General features: G+C 47.2%; 1 protein-coding gene and 5 non-coding genes across 6 annotated transcripts; 3 read left to right on the plus strand and 3 right to left on the minus strand.

Moving 5' to 3' along the window:
- The first annotated feature begins 1,416 nt into the window (after window positions 1-1,416).
- On the plus strand, window positions 1,417-1,489 carry TRNAK-UUU (transfer RNA lysine (anticodon UUU)). Its single transcript has one exon. It is a non-coding gene; the product is annotated as a tRNA-Lys (tRNA).
- Window positions 1,490-1,963: 474 nt separating this feature from the next.
- TRNAQ-CUG (transfer RNA glutamine (anticodon CUG)) lies at window positions 1,964-2,035 on the plus strand. The gene has a single exon. It is a non-coding gene; the product is annotated as a tRNA-Gln (tRNA).
- Window positions 2,036-7,055: 5,020 nt separating this feature from the next.
- On the minus strand, window positions 7,056-7,137 carry TRNAL-UAG (transfer RNA leucine (anticodon UAG)). Its single transcript has one exon. It is a non-coding gene; the product is annotated as a tRNA-Leu (tRNA).
- Window positions 7,138-8,040: 903 nt separating this feature from the next.
- Window positions 8,041-8,127, plus strand: TRNAR-UCU (transfer RNA arginine (anticodon UCU)). Its single transcript is given in 2 exon segments — window positions 8,041-8,077; window positions 8,092-8,127. It is a non-coding gene; the product is annotated as a tRNA-Arg (tRNA).
- Window positions 8,128-8,752: 625 nt separating this feature from the next.
- Window positions 8,753-10,895, minus strand: HES7 (hes family bHLH transcription factor 7). The gene is given in 4 exon segments (XM_020966442.2): window positions 8,753-9,263; window positions 10,012-10,108; window positions 10,763-10,876; window positions 10,878-10,895. Coding segments are annotated over 4 exon segments (687 nt in total). The 3' UTR covers window positions 8,753-8,805.
- A 10,804-nt stretch (window positions 10,896-21,699) lies between these two features.
- Window positions 21,700-21,781, minus strand: TRNAS-CGA (transfer RNA serine (anticodon CGA)). The gene has a single exon. It is a non-coding gene; the product is annotated as a tRNA-Ser (tRNA).
- Window positions 21,782-23,325: the final 1,544 nt, after the last annotated feature.

Genomic DNA, 23,325 nt, shown 5'->3' on the forward strand with positions numbered 1-23,325 from the left:
TAGGACTGATGTTAGGGTTTGCTTTGAAGTAAGGATTAAGGCTGAGAATTGAATTAGATTCCTTGGAGTGCTCCGGGAAGAGGTGCACTTGGATTTTGAAGTCTGTCTCCCTTCTTGAGTCCTCTCCGGATGACTCCTCCACACCCACTTAGCCAGTTTCCTGACACCTGTTTTGCTCTCTGCCTCCCAGAGTGAGTACCCACCCTGTCATGGGCCGGGTAGTGATGATTATCAGTGAAATGACAGGGCCAAGGAGGCTGTGACTTGGAGTGAGAAATCTAGGACCTACATTGAGGTGGGACGAGGGGGGAGAGAGAGAGAGAGAGAGAGAGAGAGAGAGAGAGAGAGAGAGAGAGAGAGAGAGAGAGAGAGAGAGAGAGAGAGAGAGAGAAGGAGGGAGGGAGGGAGAGGGGAGAGCAGAGGAAAGCAGGGGAGGAGAGGGGTGAGGATAGGCGAGCAAAGGAGGGGAGAGGAAAGGAGAGCAGAGCAGAGAGAAGAGCAGAGGAGAAGAGGGGAGAGAAGAAAGAGATAAAAACAGAAATGAAACTCAGATTAGGACACAAAGGCTAGGACCTGCATAATGAGAAACATTGTCTTAGAATTGTGGGGTAGGAATGGAGTTCATCTGGTCCAACCCCTTCATTTTACGAACACCCAAGAGAGCTAAGAAAGAAGGAAACTGGATCTCCTGGTAATCCTTGTGATGCTCTAACCAGCTCCCCAGGAGGTCCTATCCTCATACTTCCTCCTTTCTTTCCCCTCCCCCCATCTTCTGAGTTCCTTCACCCTTCCCTCCAGGTTCTCTCGTGTGAGAACCCCAAATGTCATTAAAATCTCAGGATGCCAGAATTGGAAGGAACCCTAAAAGGACTAGTCCAATCCTCTCGTTTTCCCGAAGCCCAGAGAGGCTGGTAATTGACGGAGTTTGCATTAGGTCCCGGGTCCTTATCCTAACCGCGGGTTCTTTCCCCTATACCCCGCCCCAACCCTGGTTCTGACTCCAGTAGGATAAAGATGCAAGTGATCTGCAGTACCAGCAAAAGAGGGGAGCACTAATTGGTTTGCAGCAACCTCTTGTGGCCATGCTAGGCACTGCAGCTTCTCCCCCCAGGGGCATTGTTAGCCTTTGCCTGGGAGCTTTGCCTTTGAGCTCCCTAGGATTCAGCCCCAGCCAGAGGTGCAGGGCGCCTGCGCTAGAGTGAGCTGCGTGCTGGAGAGATCTCCCAATAGGCAGACCGACTGCAGAGTCCTGAAGAAAGTGGCGCAGTGGGAACAAGAGTACAGACACATGTCACAAGACCCAGTGCCCTGCGCAGGCGTAATTCTTCGTTTGCCTCCTCCGTTTCCCCGTTTCTTTGGAGACAGGTCGACGCAGGCGTAGCCTGTAATACACTTCTGGTAGACTAATTTGCTGGGGCCCGGATAGCTCAGTCGGTAGAGCATCAGACTTTTAATCTGAGGGTCCAGGGTTCAAGTCCCTGTTCGGGCGTGCTTTTTAAAATTTTTTTTTTGCTTTTAACTTGTGCCTTTGGTTTGTTTTTTTTTTTGTTACTTCGTATAGAATATAGTAAAAATTAAAACGCTAAGGTTAATAATTTTTAAAATGTGAGTGTACTTTCTTTTTTTTCCCAATTAATAAACATTCATTTTCTTTTCCCCCTCCTACCCCTCTGTAAAAAAATAGAAAAACAAAACTTCTGTAACATTAAGCAAACCAGATTGTGTTGGTGTATTTTCAAAGCAAATTTTTTTTCTTTTTAGGAAAGCGGGATAGTGGACATCTGAGGACATTTTGTTGTTCAGAGGAAAAGCTTTTTGGTTTGTCTTGAAATAGAGAAGAAAATGGGGAAGGGGAAGGAGAGAGGGAAGTGGAAGGGGGAGGAAGAGGAGGAGGAGGAGGGAAAGGGCGAACAGAAGACAAAGTAACTGTAAAAGGGGCCTAGGAAATACTGAGCTCGAAGGTGGTTCCATGGTGTAATGGTTAGCACTCTGGACTCTGAATCCAGCGATCCGAGTTCAAATCTCGGTGGAACCTAACTTTTGTACCCCCCCCTTTCAATAGGGGATAAAAAATACATGTAATACATTTTTTCACATCCCAAATATCAAAAAACTATTTTCCTTTCAACGAAAACCTTTCAATTCAATCCATTAGAACTGAACATAACTAAAATTGAGATGACTGCTTAGAAGGAATTTTGAAGAGTTATAAAATTTGATAATGTTTGGGTAATTAGAAGTAATGTGGAACCTAAAATTTGGTTGGGGAATATTTTTAATTTGAGAAACTTGGAATCCGTCATCTTTGTTTGCAGTTATTTGTTATAAACAAGTATTTATTAATTGCCTACTATATACTGGACCCTGGAGATGTAAATACAATGAAATAATCCCTACTTTCAAAGAATTTACATTCTAACCCGGAGACAAGTACTTATATAAGTACTTATAGAATAAATACAAAGTAGTTAATTTTAAGGAGGTTTGGAAGGGGAAAAGGCACTACCAATTGAGGGCATCAGGAAATGTAGCAGAAGGAGAGAATTGAGCTAAGTCTTGAAGAAAGGTGGAGGCAGTGGAATGTGAGCCCATTTCAGGAATGTAGTAAATCCGTACCCAGAGAGAAGACCCCTTGGGCCTGTCACAGAGCCCTGGAGGAAAAAATAATACACAAGAACGTTGGAAAAATAAGTTGAGGTCAGATTGGGACGAAAAGTGGACGAGTTTAAATTTTATCCTAGGTTGAAAGAGAGACACTAGAGGTTGTTGATTGAATAAGGGAGGGACATGATCAGATTTTCACACAGTACCTGCTCTGGGCTCACTCTCCCAACTTGTACTCCATCTCCTGATCTGAGGTCCCCAAAGGGTGGCTGCCACCTCCAGTCCTAGGAGTAGCCCTGTGGGGACCTATAATTCTTTAGCCATCATCAGTATGTTTCTCTTTAACAATCTTTTGGTAGAATAAATTAGCTTTTAGTAAGAAGCTGCTATACAACTTTCCTCCCAAAGCCTAGGACTCTCTAGTATGAGATACCCTATATAGGGAACATATGTAGCAAAAGGATAACAGAATGCCTGGTACTGCCCGAAGTCTTTTCTCCCTTCATAGAATCCTTTTTTCTTTTTTAAGTCCCTTTAGATTTAGCTCTCTGAAGTGTGGAGATGGAATAGACCAAGTTATAACCTGGTTTTTATAGAGTTTTGAAAGGTCCAAGGAGCCATGAGAGGCCCATTGATGAGAATCCATAACAGAGCATTCAAGTAGCCACAGCAACAAAGACTGCAGAAGAGTAAGCCCTGGTGAAAGTGATGTCTCCTTTGCTTGTAGAACACAGTGGCCCAGCTCCAGATTCAGTTCCCTCCTAACATGACTCCGGTAGGATGCTTCTCAAGGATTGCTTAGCTGCTGCTATGGACTTCAGTCAAAGGTCACAATGTGGTCCATCCTATCTCTGTTACTTATTCACTTAATATGAGGAAAGATATTATACAACAGTGATAGAAAAAAAAAAAGAGGTGGCAATAGCCCCATGGTTGCCCTGATGGGGAGATAAACTAGAAGCTATGGCTGCTACCTCTCTTTGAACCTAGTGCCTCATAGCATTTCTTTTTCCTCACGAAAAAGCTACCAGGGAGAGCAATTTCATCTGTTAGCTACTTTTGAATGCACCTAGTTCCAGCAGTAAGCTGGAACTTTTTTGTCAGTAAGCTGACAAAAAGTCAAAAGAGACCTTCTCTGAATCAAAACATTCTTACCCTTTCTTTAAAAGCCGAGTCAAATGCCAGCTCATCTAGCAAACCCTTCCCCCTCAGACCTCACAGAGCACTTTCTTTTGTAATTCTCTGATGTCTTTGTAGCATCCCCTCTGTGATCACCCTCCCTGTCCCCACTCCCACTGGCAATTGAGGCCCCAGAGGGTGTTATATTTCTTTTTTCCTGACCTTATATGAGTGAAAAGTATTCCCAGCCTAGCAGGGGATTGACCCCCAGCCTAGACATCAAATTCTAAAAGGAGCCAGCCCAGCTGAGCAAGGGAGCAAATGATTCCTGTGAAGATTCTATTCTCTGAAGGTAACTTGATGGAGACTCTGAGAAGAGAGAAAAGATCTCCTCAGGATTCTTGGGGTATCTCTGAGCTTCCAATATAACTGTTAACGAGCCCCTATGCCATGTGATCTCCCTCATACCAATCAATCAATTAACTTTTACTAAGGGATATTTACTAAGAAGGTATAGCAGGGACAGAAGTTACAAAAACAAAACACCTCCCCAAACTAGGATCCTAAGCATAAGATCACTGAAGACAGTGGGTTCGGGCTTATAGTAATTGGAAGAGAAGATTTGCCCCAACTTGGAGGCGCCCTCTGCACATTGGCTTTGTGGGAAGGAAAGAGAGATTATGAACTTATTGTACTGGTGAGGCACATACTTATATAACACATGAAAGAGAGGTGTATCTCTAATTTCCTGGACCTAGGAGATCTTTTCTTCCTTCTTAGAGTCCCAGTCAAGTTAACTTCAGAGAATGGAATCTTCATAGGAATCTTTTGCTCCCTTGCTCAGCTGGGCTGGCTCGTTTTGGGATTTGTTGTCAATGCTGTGAAGAGCAAGTCTCTGGCCTGCTTAGGTGGGCCTTTATCAGACTTCATTGTTGCTGCTGCTACTAATTGTGGGGCTCCAGTTGTTAATGGGACTTTGGATGGCTTTGATGGATCTCCCAGTCTCCCAGGCACTTCCATCTCAGAATACTCATTCATTCATATAAGATCAGGAAAAAGGAAACATAAGAAAAATAGAGAAGTCATACACTCAGGGACACCATGTGACCAGGTAGGGGATAAAGCTTATCACTGCCCCTCCTCTATCATTGACTCATTCCTTCTAACAAAGAAAAAAAATTTAAGCACAAGCAACACATCTACCTCCTCTAAAAGGATAGACTGAATTCCAATCCACAGTTCCCACCTTTCTACTGAGAGAAGAAAGATTTGCTTCTTATACATTTTCCAGTGCTGAGATTATTCATTAAAATTTATCAAAGATCATTCAGTTTTAGTATTTTTAGCATTTACATTCTTGTAGTAATTGTGTTTGGGGTTCTCTTAGTTCTATTTTCTTCTTTCATCATTCAGTCAATAAGCATTTATTAAGTACCTACTATGTGCCAGGCACAGCTATGCTAAGCACTAGAGATGAAAGAAAGGCAAAAGAAAGTCCTGGCTGTCATGGACAGCTGACAAACTAATGGGGCAGACAACATGTAAACAACTGAGCACAAACAAGCTGTGTACAGGATAAATTAGAAATAATAGAAAGAGGGAAAGCACTAGAATTTAAAGGAATCGGGGAAGGCTTCCTCTAGAAAGTGAGATTTTAGCTGGGACTTGGAAGAAGCCACAGAGAGCAGGAGGTGGAAGTTAAAAGTGATCCAGGTGTGGGGTATAGTTAGGCATCAATAAGCCTTCCAGTATCTTAACTCTAGTGTTCTCTGTGAATCCTCTGTTCATCATCTCCTATTTATCTTGTATATAGATAGCTAGCTTTGTCTATGTTTTTCGATTGATATGAAGTGCCTACTATGTGCCAGCCATAAGCATGCTCAGAGCCTGAAATCAGGAAGACCTGAGTTCAAATTTGGCCTGAGACACTTTCTAGTTATGCCACTTAACTGTTTGCTTTAATCCACTGAGAAGGACCCATATCTTTGCCAAGAAAACCCCGTGGATGATATTGGCATGCTATGGTCCATCCAATTGAACAACAAATGTACCAGGCACTGTGCTAAGCCCTGAAGATACAAAGAAGACTCTTCCCTGGAAGAGTTCACCGTCTAAAGAAAGAGAACAAGTACAAACAATCTATCCACGAGATGAATCTGAAGTACTTAAGAGAGGCAAGCAGTACTGGTAGCAGAGGTGGATGGATTCAAAACCAGTGGAATGGCTAGACCATACTCAAGATAAGCATAAATGGTGTTCCTTGCTATCTTTGGAGGCCATTGTCTTTGGAGTATTGACATTGGAAAGTCTGGCTTTGTGGTGTTTACTATTCTTATCAGTGACTTGAACAACAAAGTTGGCATCCCCCAAATACTTATTGTGGCCAAAATTAGTCAAATTGAATTTAAGAGGAATAAGTGTCAAAAACTTTACAACTGGCCTTTAACGATTTTTTAAATGGAGAAGATGGGATTAGATTTCAGGTTGTCTGAAAGATAGTTGAGGTTTCAGTGGACAGCTCAGTAATCATCCATGGAATATGACAACCCAAAAAGCTAATATGATATTAGGAGAAAAAGAAGATACAGTGTCTTCCAGGACTAAGGAACAGACTATGACCATTTGTACCCTGCCTGTGTCAGGTCACATCTAGAAAGTTATATCTTGTTCTGAGCTTATGTTTTAGGAAGGGCAGTGATAACCTAGAATACATCCAGAAGAGAGGGACCAGAATAGTGAAATCATATGAAAATTGATGGAAGGAACTGGACATATTTAGCCTGTAGGAGACATAGTGGTGATGCCGTATTGCTTTCAAGTATTTGAGGAAGGCTCTTGTGGAAGACGGATTAGATCAACTCCGCTGGGCCCTAAAGGGCACACTGAGGAGCAATGGTCAGAGCTTAAAATGAAGCAGATTTAGACTTGTAAGAAAAACTTTTCCCAACACCGATGGCATAGATGTCTTTTTCTCTAACTTTTGTATAAGTTTTTTTCTATATTTTCATACCTTCCTGATCTAAACCTCATGAAGCCTTTATCACCCCGTGCTTAATTGCAAGCTCCCTTGATAGAGACCGGGGCTCAGGTCTCTATCACTTTAATAAATAGTAGATTTGTAGTATTCGGAGATGATCTGGTACTGGACAGCGTATTACCATCTATTACCATCACGTGCCCCAGATATGGTCAGCATGATGCTGGAAGGCAGAAACTGGAGCCATGAAGTACTGAAATTCTGGAAAATACCATGAACCCCAATAATTCTCCCCGGCCGACTAAGTAAAGGAATGTGGTGGTGGAATCGAAAGGTAGCAAAACTGCATCTATTCTGGCAGCGGTGGGATTCGAACCCACGCCTCCGAAGAGACTGGAGCCTAAATCCAGCGCCTTAGACCGCTCGGCCACGCTACCTGCACACAATGATTCTTCTCGCTGACTTCCTAGAGACATGCCAGGAGGGTTGCAACTGCAAGCGTCGGCGTCGCAAGATTGCTCTTTTCTCCTTGGTATTACGTAAGTAATGAAGTCACGGCTATGATTGAGAAGAGGGAGAGGGAAAAGTGGGTCCTAAGCAATCGGAAGTAAACAAGGGAAAAAACCAGACGTGTGCAAGAGGTTTCAAATTAAATCAATTTATTGGAAGGGGGGAAAGGGGCGTCGGGACGCAAATCGACAACTGGGGGAAGGGGCTGCATCGCACGCAATGCGGGGCTGGGCAAGCGTGGAGGGGAAGCGGGGGGGGAGGGGGAAGGGAGACTGTAGCGAGCCCGCGGCGCCGCGGGAAGCCCCGGGGAGGCGGGAGAGTCCTGAGGAGCCGGGGCGAGGCAGCTGCCCACGCCGACGACGTCTCCACCAGCCACCGACCGACCGGCAGACGGACGGACGGGCCGGGACCCGGGGGACACGCAGGCACGCTCACAGACTCACGTAGCCACGCACAGGCAGGCAGACGTGCGCAGACGCACATCCAACACCACACAGACACGCAGACAGGCGCATGCACCGCACATACCGACACACAGACACACACGACGTGCACACGGACAGACACGCTACGCGCCACCTGCGTCGACCCACGCGGCTACAGATATACGGCATACACCCCTCACACACACCCTCCACCTTCACGCAGACGCACCGGATACACACACCCCCTGGTCGGGTCGCGGCCCCGCTCTCCTGCACCAGTCGGGCTGTGCCCCGCCACGCCCTCCCTTCTTTGCAGTCCCTCCTTCCCCTCCCGCTTGCCCATTCTCCCATAGGCGGCGATGGTGGCGGCGGCTGTAGGGCGCGAGCTGCAAAGCCCCGGCAGGTGGCTCTGTGGCGCAATGGATAGCGCATTGGACTTCTAGTGACGAGAAAGCAATTCAAAGGTTGTGGGTTCGAATCCCACCAGAGTCGCTTTATTTTTTCCTCTTGGTCGTTGACCGGCTGGGCGACAAAGGAACTGGGAGGTCTATAGAACCGTCCCCCGCACTCCCTCCTGCCCTCCCCTCGGTTCTCCTGCCCGTCCTCTGCGTCTCGGGGCTGGTCCGTGCAGCTCCGCCTCTCTGCTTACTTACCTGTCGGCTCGCCGCATCGCCCGGGTGGGGGGTGGGGGGGACGGAGGGGAAAGGACGCCGAGAGAAAGGGTTCGATCACCACTTTATTCCATGCACTAGGGGGGTCGGGGACGCGGGGGCCGGGCGGGCGGAGAAGGGGCGGGAAAGACTCGACCTTGGGGACTTGGAGGGACTGATGGGGAGGAGGAAGAAAGGGACGGGGGAGGAGAGGGATGAGGGAAAAATATATATTTATATAGATACTATATATAAACAAAAATCTCAACACGAGCACAGCACCCACCATCCCTACCTCTCCCCCCCTGCGCCCGCTCTCCCCAGACGGCATGCTTCCCCGCCCCGGGACACCTGGGTCCAGAGGAGGATGGACCTAGACACGAGCCCCTCCCCCGCCCTCCAAAACGGAGTCCTTTCTCTTTTCCTCTCTCGCCCCATCCTCCCCTCCACCTTCCTGCGCCCCTCTACCCCCGGCCCCCCTCCTCTGGCCCCCAGCGCCCGGCCCCCCTCCCCAAAGAGCTCAAGGCCAAGGTCTCCAGAAGGCGGGCGGTGGAGCAGGCGGGGACTTGCCCCCCGGCGGCGCCCTCTCTTGTCTCTGTGGAGGGCGGAGTCCTGTGTGGGGCGCCCGTTCGCCCAGGTTCCTCGGCCAGGTTGTGCTGAGCGTCTGGGACCAGGCGGGGCGGGGGCTGCTGGGGGGCAGGAGGGGGTGACGGTGGGCAGGGGTAGGCATCGAGCCTGGCGGCAGGGCGGCGGGGTCCAGCGTGGGGCGAGGAGGCGGGCAGCGGGGCTCCCCAGTGCCGGGCTCGGGCCGGCTCAGCTTGGGCCGGAGGTAGCTGTGGAGGGTGGACAGGAGCTGGGCTCGGGATGCCGGGTTGGCTTCATGGACGTAGGCTGCCAGACGGAGGAGGCACTCGCGGAAACCGGACAGGTAGCAGCTGGTCAGCGCCTCGGAGTCCTGGGTGGGGGACCGGGGGGCGCCTGGAGCCGGGGATGGGGAGAGCAAGGGAGAGGGGGAATCAGGGCAGGGAGGTAGCGCAAGTACAGGGGGAAAGACACAGGGTGGCGGGACGCGTAGTGACATGAGAATGGGGGGGGCAGAAGGGGAGCAAGGAAACATGGGAATGGGGAGAACGAGGCCGACGCCGGCACAGAGACGGAGTGATAGATGGGGGGGGGCACATGGAGACGGATGTGAGGATGCATGGAGGCACAGATGAGAGGCGCATGGAAACAAGACAATAAAGAGAACCGGGGGCATAGAGGCAGGCGGTAGGGTGGGGGAAAGATACCGAGAACCGTGGGTAAGATGAGCATGGAAAGATTGACACAAATGGGTATTGGAACAAGGAAACAAACAGGGGACATGGGGCCATAGGGAGAAGACAGAGAGAAGGGGTCGTAGTATCAAGGAGAAGGGGAAACCAGATGAAGAGAGGAGAGCACCGGGAGACCAGCGGATCGATGGCAGTGAAATACATAGACGGAGATCGCGAGGGCGAGACACAGAGACAGACAGACATGTGTGTTATTATCTTCACGAAATGCACCTTGAGGGGGGAGCACTGGGGGACACACCATCTTCCCACCCTTCGGTCCTTACTTCCCCCTCTACGCTCTTCTGCCTCCGGCCCCCCATCCCCTGTTTGCTCTCCCCTTCTCTGCCTCTCCCCCATTCCATCCCGCTCTGCCCTCCCCACCCCCGAAGCCCTAGCCCAGCGCTTTGTACCCGTTGTACCCGGGGGCTCGGCCCGGCTCCGGTCCCTCAAGTAGCCTACGGCGAACTCCAGGATCTCAGCTTTCTCCACTTTCGGGTTCCGGAGGTTCTAGAGGCATGATGGAGTAAGGGGAGAGAGACAGGGAAGGGAGAGAGAAGGGGGAAAGTGGGAGGGGGAAGAGAGAAGCGGGGCCCAAGAACGGGGATTCATTCCACCGGGACGACATTCACTGCAGCAAAGCAGAGGGGGGAGGGAGGGGGACTGAGGGGAGGAGAAGGAAAAGGGAGTGGGAAGGGACGCGCCAAGGGGGCGGGGGCCCGGGGGAGGTCTGGAGATTGGGATTCCGAAATTGGGGCGGGGGGGGCGGAGGGTTTAAGTCACTGGGAGACCGATTATTCTGGGTCGGGTTTAGGGCAGCGGATTAAGTGGGTTCCCCAAAGTAAAAAAGGGAAAGTGGTAATGCTGGGACTGTAGGCCTGGTAGTTGGGCTACCGAGGAAACTGGGAACTGGAGGGACACAAGTGGGGGTTCTTTTAGGGCCTGGGAGGACGGACTCCTGGGTCCCTGGGAGATCTTGAAGGTAGGGGTACCAGACCTTTAGGTCTCTGGAAGTCTCTGGTGCTAGTACTAAGGATCGGACACATGGGACCCTGAAGGTTCTGATACAGAGCTGGGAACAAAACACCTGGGTCCCTGAGGATCTTGGATACTGGGGGGGCCTGGATTCCTAGGGGCTAAGGAAAGGAAGGCGACTTCACTGACCTGGTCCCGGGTCCTCTCCAGCAACAGCAGCCTAAGCTCCTCTAGGCTCCGATTGATACGATCCCGGCGCCGCTTCTCCACCAGTGGTTTCAGCATCTGTGGGTGGGAAGGGGGGAAGGCCGGACCGAGCCATACCCGAAACTCAGCCACAGACCTGCTGCCCCAACTACCCGCTCCGAAATTCTTCCGGGCCCAGGGGCCCTCCCACCTTTCTAAATAACTAGTCCCAGTATTCTACACCCCTAAGCTCTCTATGCCCTGTCCACCTGCCTCCCCCAAAGTCTCCCCCAATACGAGTCCAGGACTTAGGAGTCCGTTCCCTTCTTTGCTCCCATTTCCCCGACCTCAGTCTTCTGTGCTTTCACCCCACTCTTTACTTCCCCCACCTGTCCTCTTTCCCAATCTTCTCTATTCCTCTCCCCCACACACTCGTCTGCCTGCCTTATTTTTGAACTTCCTTTCTATATTTTCATCTTCATGCTTCTAGTTTCCCCTTCTCTTTTGTCTGTCCCCTTCCTTTTTCTGTCCCCCTCCCCATCTCTGTTTCTCACTGGTTCTGCCTATCTTTTTAATTTTTGCCTCTCCATTTCTTTCTATTTTTCAACATATCTTTCTCTGTCTCCCTGTTCCTCTCTTCCTCCATTTTTTCCTCCTTAAAATGGTGATATTTTTCTTCCTCTGGCTCTCTCTACCTCTCTTTCCCCCTTCTCTGCTCTATGTCTCCATCAATCAAGCAGCAAGCGCTTGTTCTGTGCGCAACACTTTTTCTCCCTCTATTTTCCCTAATTTATTACCCTTAGCAAGACGACCCCTCCCCTTCTCCAACCTTTTCACCTCTCCTGGTTTTCTCCTTTTTGATCTTTCTCTAAAACTTATTCCTAGTTTCCCATCTCCCTGATCCCAATCCCTTTTCTCACCTGGGTCCTCTACCCACCATCTCTCTCCCTAGCCAACGTGGTTTTCTCTTTCCTATCTATTCTCTGGCTTTGATTCTTTTCCTTGTTCTCCCCCCCACACCCCATTTCTACGGTCTTCCCTGGGATTCTTACATCTTACCTTGTGTTTCCCTTTCTATTCCCCTTTGCTCCACCTCTTCCCTTCCTCTTTGTCCACTGCCCCCTTCTTCCTCTTTTTCCACCTCCATTACTTGACCCTAGTCTCTATGACCACGACCACCTTGCCTTCTCTTTTGGGTCCTTCTGGTCCCTCCCCGCAAAAGTTCCCCCAAAGTAGGGAACTTTTCTTCTCTCTGTCTCTCTTCCATTTGTTTTTCGAAAGGCTTGGGTGCCTCCTCTTCCTTCCCCCTCTCCCTTACCTTGGGACTATCCCTGTTTTCTGCTCGATCCCGGGTCACCATCTCGCATCTGGACCTTGGAATAGAGCTGGTCAGTGCCCGCCCTGTGCTTTATATCAAGACCGAGGGTCCCTGGACACCGCCTCCCTCCAGCACCGCCTCCAGGACCCCATTCTTCTCTTCCCCCCACCCCCACCCCCGCCCCTTCCACAGCCTATAGCGCCAGGCCAGGTGTGAACAGCCAGCTCAAGACCCCCCAGACTAAGGACACGAGGCTACCGGAAAGAGAAGGTGTGAGAAAGGAGAGGCAAATGGAGCTGAAAGGAGAAAGGCAGCTTGTAGGGTAGGGTTGGAGTTAGAATCAGGAAAAGACAAATAGGTCCCCGGGTGGAGTTATGGTTGCAGTGAAGAATGGATATTAGCAAGTACCATTATCATCTTATCCTTTTTGGATGGAGTTCAGAGAGAAAAGAACAAATCTCAATCCTTCTAATATTCTTTTCTATTTTACCCTAGTAGTGTGCAGGCAAGAGGCAGCTTGCTTTACGGGCTAGAGAACTGGCCTAAGAACCCCAAGACTGTGCCTTCAAGTCCCCTCTCCTATGCAATAGTAACTGTTTCAGCCACTATGTGGTCAGTCATCCTCAAAGGTCATACATTGCAGAGAAAATTGTGGTAACAGAGAGTTCCCCTTTATTAGTGAAATCTCAGGTCCTTTTTATGTACGAGGATTTGGATAGAGAGCTAGCCTTGAAGTCTGAAAGGCCTATATTCAAGTCCTGACCATGCTGACTATGGTGATCCTGAAGGGAACAACTGGATGCTGCTCTAATTTGGGAGGGGGAAATTCTTAATTAGAAGCTCCCGATATCAGCAATCTACACACATATTAACATGCATACATGTATTAATATATTTCACATAATAACACATCACATTTCCATAGCAATATCTTCCCAACAACCCTGTGAAGCAGATAATTCAAGTATTCCTATATTCATTTGCAGGTGAGGAAACTGAGAGGGAACAGAGTGTCCAGGTGCATTTAAAGGTGGGTGCCACCTTCCCATGCCCTTCCATCAGGGTGCAGGAACACAAGTAGCCACACTGATCCTGATGAAAAATGAAGCCTTCTTTTTCCCATATCCTTCACCCCAGCTTTTTCTGGCTCCTGTTCCTTAGTCTTGGAAAAACCTTACCATTTCCCTGCTTCCCTTCTTTTAATATCTTTCTCTAGATCTTTTACTTAATGTTCACATTTAATATAGTGCTTTATAGTTTACAAATCAGGTGTCTCCAAATTACTGCTTCCCAATTCCATCCCTCAAAAATACTTCCTCCCTAGTTTCCCCACTAGCAAGTCACTCTCCTCACTTACATAGTGATTTTCACTGGACGGGTATGTGTTCTTGGACCCAAATGGGTTGATGGAGACCCATAGGGGCAGAGAAGCTGTGTTTATGTCTTTACTGTCAGATAGTGTATATATAGTTACCCATAGTACCCAAACTGTAAGCTCCATGAGGGCAGGGACTATTTTATCTGAACCTGAACCTGTCTTATCTCATCTTGTGCTTAGTAAGTGCTGGCTGAATTGTATTCCAAATCTTTAGGATGACATCGAAAGGAGAGACTGCCTTGCCCTGTCCCCCTTTCAGTGTATGCATGCAACTGGTAAGCATAGGAATAATAGCAGCTAAGATTTATATGACAGGCCCTTTGCTAAGGGTTTTACAATTATTATTTCATTCAATCCTCACAACAACCCTGGGAGATAGGTGTTATTATTATTCCCATTTTGCAGATGAGGAAACTGAGGTAAAAGAGGTTAAATGACTTGCTTAGCATCACAAAGCTAGTGAGTGTCTGAGGCCAGATTTGAACTCTGGTCTTCCTGACTCTGTGCCTGGCACTCTGTCCACTGCACAGGATAGAAAGTTAAGACAATACATGTGGAACATCACAGCTGAAGGATATCTGAGGGCTTATCTAGTTCAGTCTGATCATTTTATACATGAAGAAACTGCCTCCCCCCCAAAAAAGGGGCAGTGACTTGGCCAAAGTCGAATAATTTGTAAGTGGCAGAAGCAGAAGTCAAGCCTAGGTCTTTTGACTGCCAGTTCAAAGATCTTTCTGACTACCCTATCATACCCGTCCAACCCAATTTTGCCTAAAAAAGAAAAATTTTATTCTCTCCAAAAATTTTATTCTCCTTTGGAAAGATTAAAAAGAGAAGAAAAGACAAAACCAGACACAAATAAACAGAGAAATAGACTTACAAAAACAGGAAGAGAAATGTTAAGGAGAAAGCCAGTTTTCCCCAGACCCTTCCTAGTGCTTCTAGTGATCCACAGTCTTGTAAATTCTGCAAAGAGCATAAATTTGGCTTCTTGAAAACATCTCAGCCACTATAATCAGGGGTGGGGTACCCTCTGGACTATAGGCTTAGACTCCCCAGTGAGGCCAAATGGGACTGCACAGATGTTGAGGGGGAATCCGGTTGAAGCCTGAGACCTTCCCCACCCCCCCCTGGGAATTTGGGTCAGGTTTGTGGTTTCCTTTTCACCAGGGCCTGGTAGAGGAGGGAAAGGTTGTTCACAACCAGGTGTGGGCCCAACCCCTGGCCATATGGGGTGGCCTTAATGACCCACAGCAGCCGGGGTTGGGGGAAGGGGGCCAGGAAAGGGACCTTCTTTCTCTCTCCCATCACATTCCATCATCAGTTCTTTCCCAGAGCAGTAGGGCACTTACCAAAGTGCCCAGAAGCCTCTTGTCTAGCATCCAGTTCTGACCTGTGCTCAGTCAGGCCCTTACCTATCTGCTGAGACCAGGTTCCCACAAAAGGGAGTCAAACTTCAAGAGCACCTACCTTCACTTCAATTCTAACCCTAACTTTGACATGTTATAACCCCAAATTGTATATCCTGTGTATAGTTTGATTTGTATACATTTCTTTGCATGTTGCTTTGTATACATTTGTTTGTATGTTGTCTTCCCCGTTAGATTGTAAGCTCCTTAAGGGCAGGAACTGTCTTTTGCTTCTTTTTGTATCCCCAACACTTAGCACAGTGCCTAGCATGTAGTAGGTTCTTAGTAAGTGTTTAATGAATGAATGAATGGAGCACTCCTCAAACCCCTAGCCCCGCTGTCCCCTAGGGAACCATGTGTCCTGGACCCAGCCCTAGCTTGTGGAACCCCTAACAGCTTAGGTGTCACTGGAGGAACTTTGGAATCATTTATTTATGTAAGCAAGCAGGTAGATACTTGGTTCATTGGTGGGCAACTGGTTTCTATTCTAAAGGAGAGCTAACTTTGGTTCCTATCCAGAATATCATTTTTTATCTCTTCGTAAAAAAAAAAATAGAAGTGTTTTTAAAAAACCTTATTTTTTAAATGAAAGCCAAACTTCTCTCAGGCTCCTGAACAAGGAAAGGAGAATGCTCTTTTAACCAGTGTGTTGTAATAGATAAGAGCACCAAACCTGGAGTCTGGAAGTACTGGTTAAAATCCCATCTCAGGCTCTTAAGAGCTGTGTAACCCTAGGAAAATCATTTACCCTCTCTGAGTCTCAGTCTCATCATTTGTTAAATGGGGATAGTACTAGCAACCAACTTTACAGGATTGTTGTGAGATAATAAATGTAACCTTAAAGCCCTAAAATAAATATCAGCTATTATCATTAACCTCTTCCTCCCTCCCTTTTTGTCCTTGGCTTTTTTTCTCTTCCATCTTCCTTCCTTTTTCTATGTCAATCTCAGTTCCTCACTTTTCCCACCCTCACCCCATGCCTTCCTCAGGTGCAATTCTGAGAAAATTCCTTCTCCTCTGATCCCCAGCAAGAGGGCAACTGGGCGGGAGTGGGGAACGGCGAAGCAAGAGTGGGAGGAAGGTGATTAGTAGAATGGGCCCAGGACGCAGAGGGGCAGTTGGCTATTGACTGAGGCTGTCAAAGAGTTTTGCCCACACAGCTGTAGGCTCCTCATTCTCACCTTTCTAGGGATTTTTCTCCCAATCTCTTACTTTCTCTCCTCTTCTTCCTCTCTATCTCCTTTTCATCTCAACTATCGCTGCATTTTTGCCTCAGTTTCCCATTCCCTTTTCGGTCTTTGTGTTCAGGATATCTCTCTGCCTCCCTTCTTTCTCTTCTCTCTGTTTTCTCTCCAGGTATCTATCTCCCTGGCCCTCTCTCCCAGGTTTTCAGCCCCTGGCTTCCTCGGGAAGGCTGTTGGCACAGAGAAGTTACTGACGCCTTCCCTACCCCCTGCTTTCCAGGCCTCTTTGATCCTGCACGCGCCTGGGCCCCAGGCCCACGGGCCAGATGTAGCAGTCACTTGTGAGAACACAGTATGCGTGCCTGTGGGGAAGAAGGAACAGTCAGATGGAAGCTGTGGGAGCACACACATTCTGGCCAAGGGGAGACTCTCTGTGTCTCGGTCTCCCTCAGCTTATTTCTCTCTCTGTGACTGTGTCTCTTTTTCTTTCCGTGTTCTCTCTTTCACACAGACTCCTGCTGCTCCTGCCCCCTAAACTCCTCTCTTTCCATGCCGTGAGAACAGTTTATTTGGGCAGTAAGGTGTGAAACAGGAGGTCCTTAGCTGAAGGGTGGCAGGGGGAGGTTACCAAATGGGGGACAAACAAATGGGGCAAACTATTTGGAGAGAAAGGAGTGGTAGAATGAGAGGAAGGGAAGGAGACCAATAGATCAAAAATAGAAACAGAAAAATGGAAACTGGGTTAGGCAAGAGGAGCCATAAGGCCTGACTGAGGTCTTCTGGGAAGGAACCCACAGGGAACCAAATAGGAGCTGGACCCGGAACCTCCTCTAGGCTCAGAGCTCCTGGCTCCAGCCTCTGAACCGGGACTGCCGTGGGTATCCCCCGTAGGTGTCTTCCAGCAGGGCTAAGATTTAAAAAGTCACTGTCTTGGAGTTAGTGAGGGGTTGTGATAGGGGTAGGGATTGACTAATGGGATCAGTGATGGTCTCTGAGGTCCCTTTCAAGCCCTAAGAAGCCCATCCACACTTCTGGATTTTTGCCTCAAGCAGTTTACATATGCAAACCACTCTGCGTTATGTCCTAGCCTCCCTGGCTCCCAGACACCTGGCGGGTGTCTTTGGCAACTGGGGGGATGGGGAATGGCAGGGGAGGGCTGTAAGCTCGTGTCCTCCACGCGTAGGGCCCTGCGGGTCGGAAACATAGCACAGCTGGTCAGGTGTCACCGATTTCCCCCTCCTCCCCCCAGCTGTGCAGCAACTATAGGCTTTAATTCCCAGGCCTAGCTGCTCCTCCTGCTTCGGCTCTTCAAAGGAAGGGAGATGCAAGGCTGGGAGGACCTATTTTTTTCTCCGTCCTTAGAGTCCTGGTTTCCCTGAAAGTCTTGGGAGCTGTGAGGGTGGAGGTGGGAGTGGGAGGGGATGAGAACCTATAAGATTTAATGCCACATCCTTAAATGTTAGAGCAGAATAAGTGTTCCTCCCTACCCTGTCACCTGGGAATAATCCCCCACACCTCCTTCCCCATGATTCTTCATCTTCCTCTCTGGCTCTCTACGATCTCCTCTAAACTCTCTGTGGCAGCCCCTTCCTGTGGAATCCCACAGGACTGAGTTGCCTAAGATGGGATAGAGCAAGATGAAAGAAATAGTACTATCCACTGGGGCCAGTGGGCTGAGATGTAAATAATTTACATCTCTATAGTAACATTGTTTCTCATATTACATTTAAAGGAATGCTTAGAGAGGTAAAGGTGAATTGTCTTGTCACTCAGCTAGTAGGTGGCTCCGTGAAAATATTTTGGAGGCATATAAAACACAATCACTAGGGCAGTAATGAAGGCAGAGGAAAATTCCAGCTGAGACCTGCACATTCTCTATATGACAATTCTCTTCCCTTCCTCTTAACCCCACATCTAACCCACTGCAATCCTCTAGTGTGGTCACAGTTCTGGACCTACCTTTCTTGGTTCTCCATCTCATCTCTTATATAGGTAAGGGCCTGAAAGTTAAGAACTGGGGGATGGGAGCTTAGTATTTGGGTGTCTTAGATTTAACTTGCAGGGAACAGGGAAGGTCTGGTACAGGAGGGCAAAGCCTCTTTGGGACCCAAGGAAGGAAGGGATGAAACTGGCAGTGGGGGAGGGGAGCCCAGTGCTCAATGGCCAAAGGGTTTCCCACGGTCTGAGTGAGATCAAAGTCAAGGAGATAACAACACTGGCGGGGGGGGGGGGGGGGGGGGGACGACGCAGGTGTGCAGGGAGGAAATCAGAATCTAGAAGAATGTAAGTAAAGTAATGGTCTGAAGAAGACAGGGCACTGTCTGTATAGCACTTTACAAATATCTCATTTTACCCTCACAACAACCCTGGGTTGTAAGGTACTGTTATTTTCCCTATTTTATAGATGAGGCAGACAGTATCAATAAGTGACTTGCTCATGATTACACATCTATGAGGGCTGTTCAAATTCAAACTCAGGTCTTCCTAACTGCAGGTCCAGCTCACCTATCAGCTTCTCCACCTAACTGCCTAAAGATAAAGGTAAATATCCAAATTTTCAAAAGAGGGAATAGGATGTCATTGGGAAACTCAAAGACCTAAAAGTTTGATATTGGATTCTGGCAAAATTGTAGAACATTATTAAAGGGATAGTTTACAAACATTTAGAAAGAGAAGTTGTGACCATTAAAAGCCAACTTCATTAAAGGTAAATGCCAGATTAACCCTATTTCTTTTTTTTTTTTTTTGTCTGGACAGGTTTAATAAAGTGGTAGATCAGAGTTTATCTTTAATAATAATAACCTACTAAGGTTAGCAGCTTGGCAAATAGCTCAGGTATTTGAAAATCTCATGCCTTCCAATACATGAGTAAATAATCTTTCTCAACCCTGCAGCTTGCAAAGACAAAGTCAGAAATCTTTTTGAAAAGAGTAGTGCACCAATTGTGCACTTATCTAGCATGGATGTGGCTGAAATCAAGACATTATGAAGGACAAGCCAAGAAGCTGATAGAATTAATGGAAAATTATAGACAAAATTTTTTGGTTGTTTTGTTGTTGTTGGGTTTGTCTGTTTGTTTTCAAATGTTCCACTTTACTCCCAGGCCATATTCTTCACCAGATGTCATGCTGCCCAGTAAATACCTGAAATCCCTGCCATGTCACACTCTTTCTAAATCCTGAACCATAATCAATCAACTCCAATCTTGAAAATGGTTTGTCATTTTACTCCCCTATGGATTCAGCTACCATTCCTCTAATTTCCCCCCTCCAAATAGCAACCTCTTCCTACCATTTTCCTATTTGTATTGCCTGCCCAGTTACACTCTTTTTAGGTCAGGGACTATTTTTGATTTTGTATTTGTATTCCCAGTGTCTACCACGTGGGAAGTACTTTATGAAAACAATTAATTAGGGGCAGCTAGTTGTGGAAGTGGATAGAGTTCTGGCCTTGGAGTCAGGAGGACCAGAGTTCAAATCTGACCTTAGACACTTGACACTTACTAGCAGTGTGACCCTGGGCAAGTCACTTAACCCTGACTGCTCACCAAAAAAGCAAAACAAACAAACAAAACCTTAAAATTAAGCTATCCTTAAGGACAAGCTGGAACAGTATGGGCCCGGTTACAATTAGGTAGATTCAGGTCCAATTCCCAATCAGAGTGATATGCCTCAAGGGATCATCCTGGCCCTGTGTTGTTTCAGTATTTTGAACAGTGACTTAGATGCTTATCAGATTTGTAGCAGATATAAAGCTGAGAATAACTAATACTTTTAATGACAGAATTCAGATCCAAAATTATCTTGATAGCCTAAATCTAATAAAATGAAATCAGACAACTCTGCAGGACTATAAACCACAGGGTACTTGCCAGTCTGCATTGGTAAAAGGAGTTTCCTCAAAGAGAGGTCACTATAACAAAGTCCAGCTCCTTCCCAACCAAATAGTAAAACTTGAATTCAGAAAATTAGCTACATATACAGGAATAGGAGCTGTTGGAAAGATTGGGGTAGGAGGTAGAGGGCTGTGAAAATCTGAGTCAATATTGTGACAAAAGAGACAACGCAATCTTATATTGCGTCCCAGCAAGGCATACCTTCTAGAGCCGGGGACACTGCCTTCATATTTGAACTGTTGTACTCGGTTCTGGAAGCCACTTTTTAGGAAGGAGAGTAATCAGTATGGTGATACAAGAACTGATTGAAGAGATGATTTAGGCGGAACAAGATAGCTGTCTTCAAAAATCTGAAGGGCCTTCATATGGTAGAAGGGTTAGACTTGGTCAGCTTATCCACAGAGGACTCCAAGTTAGGGAGCAGGAGGGAAAGTTCCTAAGAATTACAGCTGTGTAAGAGTGAAAGGGGCTTTCTCAAGACCTCAAGATGGTTTCCCTCCACTGGAAGACTTCCAAACTTTGTAGAAGGGATTCCTGTTGAACTAGATAGATTATGAATTCTTTCCAACTCTGATATTCTAAGGTTCTGGAAAGATGGGTCAAGGAACTAGGAAAGCAGTTTCCTTCTCTGTAAAATTAATGGGCTGTACAAAAATATTTACAGCACTTCTTTTTTTGTAGTGGCAAAGAGGTAATAAATAACGGGTTGTTCATCAATGGGGGAATGGCCAAACAAATTATAATATGTGAATATAACGGAATATGTGACATGGGAATATTGTGACATTTTTAAAAATGAGGAAAGGGACGGTTTCAGAGAAACTCGGAAAGGTTTATATGAACCTATGCAGAGTGAAGTGGGCAGAAACAGAATAATTTATATATTATATAATTTATGCCATAAAAACATTGTAAAGACAAACAATTTTGAAAGACTTAAGAATTTTGATCAACATAACGATCAACCATGATTCCTAAGGACTGATGCTGCACCATGCTATCTACTTCTTGATAGAGAGATGATGCATTTAGGGTTCAGAATGAGATATAGGTATTTTTGGCCAAGGTCAATTCACTAATTTGCATTGTTTTACTATGCATATTTGTTACAACGGATTTTTGTTTTTTTGTTTGTTTTGTTTTCTTTTTGCAAGAGTACAGAGAGAGTTGGGAGGGAGGAAAAACAGAATTTTGTTAATTGAAAAAAAAATTAATTCAATTTAAAAAAAGAAAAAGAAAACACTGGATTTGGATTCAGAAGACCTGATTTCAAGTCTGTGTCACTTATTTACTGTGTAACTTGGGCAAATCACTGAACCTCATCCCTCAGGTCTTCCTCTGTGCAAATATAAGGGTCAGACTAGATGACTCTGGTGTCCTTTCCAGCTCTAAATGAAGGATCCTTCTGGCAGAGAGCTGGGGGACTATGGAAGCAAACTGTTATATTTATTTAGTGACTCCATAAATTTTTTTCTTGTTATAAGGGAAGGTTTAAATACTGGGAGAGGTGACTGGGATCTATCTGGAAATGCCTGTGATGTAACAACACAAAAAGCATCAACAAAGACATTTTTATCTTTTCAAAGGTTGAAGACTGCCGGGAACAGAAAGACAAGGACACAAGAACGGTAGAAGCAGGGAGCGCTTAAACCATTTAAGTTATCACTTTTAAATGACATTTAGGGCGTTTATATCTGGTAAGTGAAAGAGACGCGTCAAATCAGAGCGCCTATTATTTCCCAAAACGTCTTTGGGACGCTGTGAGCAGGATTCGAACCTACGCGGGGAAACCCCATTGGATTTCGAGTCCAACGCCTTAACCACTCGGCCATCACAGCTCGGGAAGTCCTATGCCTCCCCATCTATACCAATCTATCAATACGCCTTCTTCCCGTCTGTCCTTCCCTTTACCTTTAGTTCCATCCTTTTAGTCTCTCTCTGGAGAATCTCTAGGCAGGCGCCGCGGACTTCCATCCCCTACTGAGTTCTGCGCACCTGTGGTCCTGTCCCAGCTCATCCTAAATGCTTCAGAGATGCCCCTGCCTACCCACCCTTCTAGTACCCTCCAGCGCCTCCATCCGCACGGCGTTCCCTGGGCAACGAGGGACCAATAGAGACAGACAGACAGACAGACAGACACACACACACACACACACACACACAAAAAAAAACCCCATGATGTTTCCATGACAACGGAGAGCCGCAGAAGAAAGGAAGCTGGGGGCGGGGTGTGCATCCAGCCCTTCACTTTCCCCAGTCCCTCTCACTCGGGCCAAGAGTGGGATTCCCATAGCTTAGTTCTCGAAGTCCCAGGCACAAGGATCTGGCACAAATGAACTGAACTCACCCATCGGAGAGGGGAGCCCTTGCTCATCTCAAACTGAGCCGGAGCGTGCGCAATTACTGCAGCAGCAATAAACCAGAGATGCCCTTTACCAAGATGCAGCGCGGTTGGGATTCGAACCCAGAGAGCTGTTATTTTTCAGGCAGGCGCATAAGCCACAACAGTTATGGGGGGGTGGGGAGAATCATTTTGCCGATTGGATGTTCAGGGTTCCTGGAGAGCTCAAGAGAGGGTTCAAGGGCTCCTAGTGCGCCTAGAAGTGCCTCGAACATGGTGGACATTCATTAAACAAATATTTTTGGACTAAAAAGAATATAGTCCTTTCCAAAGCTCCTCTCTGTAGGGCAGCGCTCCATTGCCAGTTTGAGACGTAGGGTTTTATTTCCACTCCCTCCTCTTCCCCTCTCCACACACACATCTAGTCCCCATGTTCCTTCTCTTTGGTGATATGTCCCTCTGTCGATCCAGCAACTATCACATACAACGAAAATCCCACTCTCCCTCCCTGTTCTCACCTTCAAAGGCTCACACCACAGACCTGGTAGATTCTGTGTTTTCCTTTTGGAGTAAGGTCTGGTAGCTCTTTCAAAGCCTACTCCACTCCTCTCAATAGTTAGGCGTCAATTCTGAGGGTGTGGTAGTGGTATCAAGCAAGGGTAAGTCATGTGGTTTCCATGTTTGGGTGAGTGATACAGAAAAAAAATGTGGCACAGCATTGCAGTGATTGGGTACTAGATCTAGAACCTGGGAGGCCCCCCCACCTTACAATGGAGAGTTGCATCCTGGTGGCTTCTGGGGTCTCAGGGAAAGCAGGATGTTCCACCTGAGAGTCCAGATCCTGTTAGGAAAGGAAGGTAGGAGGCTGCTGGAAGACGGGCCTCCTCACCAGCCTCTTGCTGCTTGCAGTTATGGCTAGTCTCCTCCTACTTACTCCACCAGAGACAGAGCAAACAGCCCAGCTCCTGGTCACCCGAGTGTTTGTGCTTAGCGTGGTGGTGATAGGCACGTGATGGGAGCACTGCACTAAAATGGAGGTGG

The sequence above is a fragment of the Phascolarctos cinereus genome, unplaced genomic scaffold (assembly GCF_003287225.1).
Source record: "Phascolarctos cinereus isolate Bilbo 61053 unplaced genomic scaffold, phaCin_HiC Scaffold_5;HRSCAF=322, whole genome shotgun sequence".
Taxonomy (NCBI): domain Eukaryota; kingdom Metazoa; phylum Chordata; class Mammalia; order Diprotodontia; family Phascolarctidae; genus Phascolarctos; species Phascolarctos cinereus.